At 43.8% G+C, this 3,420-nt stretch overlaps 1 protein-coding gene across 6 annotated transcripts in view; it reads right to left on the reverse strand.

The window, feature by feature from the left end:
- cep170ba (centrosomal protein 170Ba) overlaps positions 1 to 3,420 on the reverse strand; it is a 26,892-nt gene that overhangs the window by 6,840 nt on the left and 16,632 nt on the right. For all 6 annotated transcript variants that reach the window (XM_014011805.1, XM_014011828.1, XM_014011820.1 and 3 more), the window contains 2 exons: positions 2,886 to 3,024; positions 1,193 to 2,773 (listed from right to left, as the gene is read on the reverse strand). In XM_014011805.1, the coding sequence (XP_013867259.1) occupies positions 1,193 to 2,773; positions 2,886 to 3,024 (1,720 nt within the window). The remainder of the gene's footprint in view (positions 1 to 1,192; positions 2,774 to 2,885; positions 3,025 to 3,420) is intronic.

Raw genomic sequence — 3,420 nt, forward strand, 5'->3', positions numbered from 1 at the left:
ATGTTAATGTAAACCATTTTTCATGGTAGACTATTTAACAGTGATTGCCCTAGGTGTGTGTCGGGGAACAGATATTTTTACTGTGCTCCTGAACGCAACATAACTCGAAATTTCTTCTGCAGCCAAGGCACGGTGTGAGGGGAGCCTGTTTTGAATGTTGAGCTTAAAAAAATTAAATAAGGCTTTTTGGACAAATACAACTCTAGTTGTCACCTGTGTCTTATAGCTGCACCATATAATGCTATTGGCTACTTTATGACTAACGTTAGTGACTTAAGTATGTCATTCGTTCCTACATTAAAATAAATCAGCAGTCTCTACATGGCACGGACTGCAATAGTTATCTCATGGTCACAACATAATTATTGTGTAGCCACTGGATATTTTTTTAATCCATCATCGTATTTACAGTACATTTAAAACATGAAATTAGTTCTTTTACTTTTTACTTTAAAACAGAACATCTCAATACACGCTACAAATTTAAATATGACAGAAACTCATCATGAAAGGAGTTGTTTATTCACTCTAAAAAATTAAGTGTTGAATTTACTTAACCAAGTTCTGTCAACTGGTTCCAGAAAACTGAGTTGAATAAATTGCTTCACATTGATTCAACTCAGTTTACWCCAGGAAGGAGTGGTCTCTAYTGTGATAGACTAWTGGAGATCCTTTTAAATAAACAAATAAATTAATTGAACCAGTTGACATAACTTGTAAGCTCAACATTTCATTTTTTTAAAGTGTGTGTAAAATTACTTTTACTTTCCTGATTATTGTGAGCAGTTTTATGACTGTTACTTGAGTTATTTTTCTATTCGTAATTTTTTTTCTGAAGTCATTTTCTGATAGAGTATTTTCACTTTTACTTATTTTTTTCAAGAACTTTATACACATCTGCAGAGTACATTTTGTAGACAAGAGAAACTATATGGCCATGATATTTGAGTWATGTTAGTGATCCAGATGTTAATGAAAACCCTAAACCAGTTCCCATCCTGAACACAGCTTTGGATTGTTAAAAATAAAATAAATGCAGAAGACCAGAACCGTGGCATCACTCACTTCAACTAACTCATCACTCTAATAAATTTTGTCCTGCTTCTAATCCAGGCCTGAAATAACTCTTTTTCTAACAAAGTTGGTTTAAAAGTTGGTTTATTAAAAATGTATTTATTCATATAATACTCACTTGCTGTGCTGCTTGCATATTTGGCGCTGTTTGAGCGTGAACGGGTAACGGGAGCTTTGCTGAGCATGGCTTTCTGTGGCCTTTCCCCAGGCTTCACTCCTGCAGAGGCCTTTAGACTGGAGCCGCCGGTCAAATCTGTGGAGCGGTTGGAAGATCCGGAGCTCCTGCTCGTCCACTGYGAGGTGGAAGAAACCTCCGTATCACTGGTTGTGTTGAAAGATCCAGCCCGCCTACGAGGCATGGCCAGCATGTCCAGTCTGGAGAGCTTCTTGGCTTCCTGGGTCTGCTTTGCCGGAGCATTGTTAGATTCTTGGGACAACTTGTCGGTTTCGGTCCCCTCGTTGTCCGAGGCCTCTCCCAGACGAGCCCGGCGGAGCATTGAAGCCCTGGTGGGCCTTGGGGCTGACAAGCTGCTAGTACGACTCAAGGCTTGAGCCATTTTGGACCCCTTGCCGTCCTCCTTCTGAAGAGGGACGGTATACTTCCTTTGTATTTGGTTGTTGCTGCTCTCCTGATCTGAATAAGGTAAACTCTGAGGCTCATCACTCAGGTCTGTAGAGCCGGACTTTCCAACACTACGTCTGAGCCCGACTGGTTTCCTGACAGGCTCAGTTTTGTTGCTTCTGTTTGGTCCATAAGAATGAGGCTTTTCAGACTGATTTGAGTCTTGACCAGTTGTGTTGGTAGAAAACGTGTCGCTGTGAGGGCCACCAGGAGCTGGTTGTGCCATCAGTGACTTTGGCTTGTTGTTATCGCTGTTCTGGCTGACTGTGCTGGAGGTATCCACATCAGAATCCCCGGAAAGTGAGTCCGTTATGGGCGATGGAGCGATCTCTGACTGCCCTGCTTGGAGTTTGGCCTCCAAAACAGCCAGAACATCCTCTGTCTGTTTGAGGTAAGAGTGAGTGTCCTGTGTGCTGCCTCTCAGGAATAACCCATTGTCTGGATCTCTTTCAACTGGGAGACTGGAGATGTTAGGCAGTCTGGCATTGCTAGGCTTGTCCTTGGTGAAGCTCTCCTGTCTGATTAATGACGGCGCTGCAGCTTCTTTACTCTCTGGACTCTGTGCCCTGTGACCCAGCATGGGCTGCGACGCACTGGATCTGACCGTTTCGGAGTCCTGGATTCCTTTTTGTTTGGTGAGAGTAGCAGTTGAAAAGGTTCTGTTAGCAGGTTTTCTCTCCGGTTGCGGTTTGGACTCCTCCTCCTCTGGCCCGATGCAGAAAGCCGCAGACCTGACAGCGAGCCTTAGCTTCTCTTCTGCATCAGTCAGCCGCCTCCTGCTGTGCTCCACGCCACATCCATCATCTGACCTGCTGGCATCACTCAGGCTGTCAGGCTCTACATCATCCTGCACCGTTAACCTGTGCACATCATCTCGAGACCTGGGGGCCTCTGAGCCGCTGTTCTCCATGACAAATGTGGAATTGGGGTTACAATGAACATGGATACTGGGAGTTGGAAGGTCACTCCTCTCCTCCTGGGGGAGATGTGTCAGGATGCGTCGAGCCCTTGAAGCGTCGGCATCCGAGTCGTTTTGGTGCTGGCTGCGTGCGGTCCTATGGGTGACGGCGCCTCGTGCTGAAGTGAACAGTTTTAATGCATATTAACCACACATACTGAATATCATTCATATTCATCAGGGTGTCTCATTATCATTTTAAATAGACCAATAGCTCGTCAGGTGGCTTACCCCCTCCTGACAGTTCCATCTGCGAAGGGGTGTCAAAGAGGCCAGACGAAGGAGCAGATTCGGTGTAGCTGTCTGCCAAGCTGGCCCAGCAAGACATCCACTTAGGAGCCCCTTGAACTCCGGCAGCTGCTGGCTGAACCTGTGGGAGAAAATATACAACAATTCATCATCTTAAAAGAACAACAAAAAAACAGGATTTATGAGGAAGCAAACTAGATAATCATGATTTCCACGGTTAGGGTAACAGACGCCAGAAGATCACTTCATAAGCATGTAGTACGACTGCAAAATTAAGTTTAATTCTCAAAGGGATCCAAGATTAGTTGTAACAATAGACTTGATTTGACAAATATATATTTTAACTGTAAAATAAAGACTGTAAAAATACTGTAGGCTGTTTGGTTTTGTGAATTTTAAAAATATATATTTTAACACAGACAAAGCCATTTTATTTGCATGCAAAGCATTCTGAATAAATGTTGACGTGGATAGGTCCTCGTTGCGAGGCTGCTAGTGAGCTATATCCACCCTGAAG

This window comes from Austrofundulus limnaeus, unplaced genomic scaffold, assembly GCF_001266775.1.
Source record: "Austrofundulus limnaeus strain Quisiro unplaced genomic scaffold, Austrofundulus_limnaeus-1.0 Scaffold2, whole genome shotgun sequence".
Classification (NCBI taxonomy): Eukaryota; Metazoa; Chordata; class Actinopteri; order Cyprinodontiformes; family Rivulidae; genus Austrofundulus; species Austrofundulus limnaeus.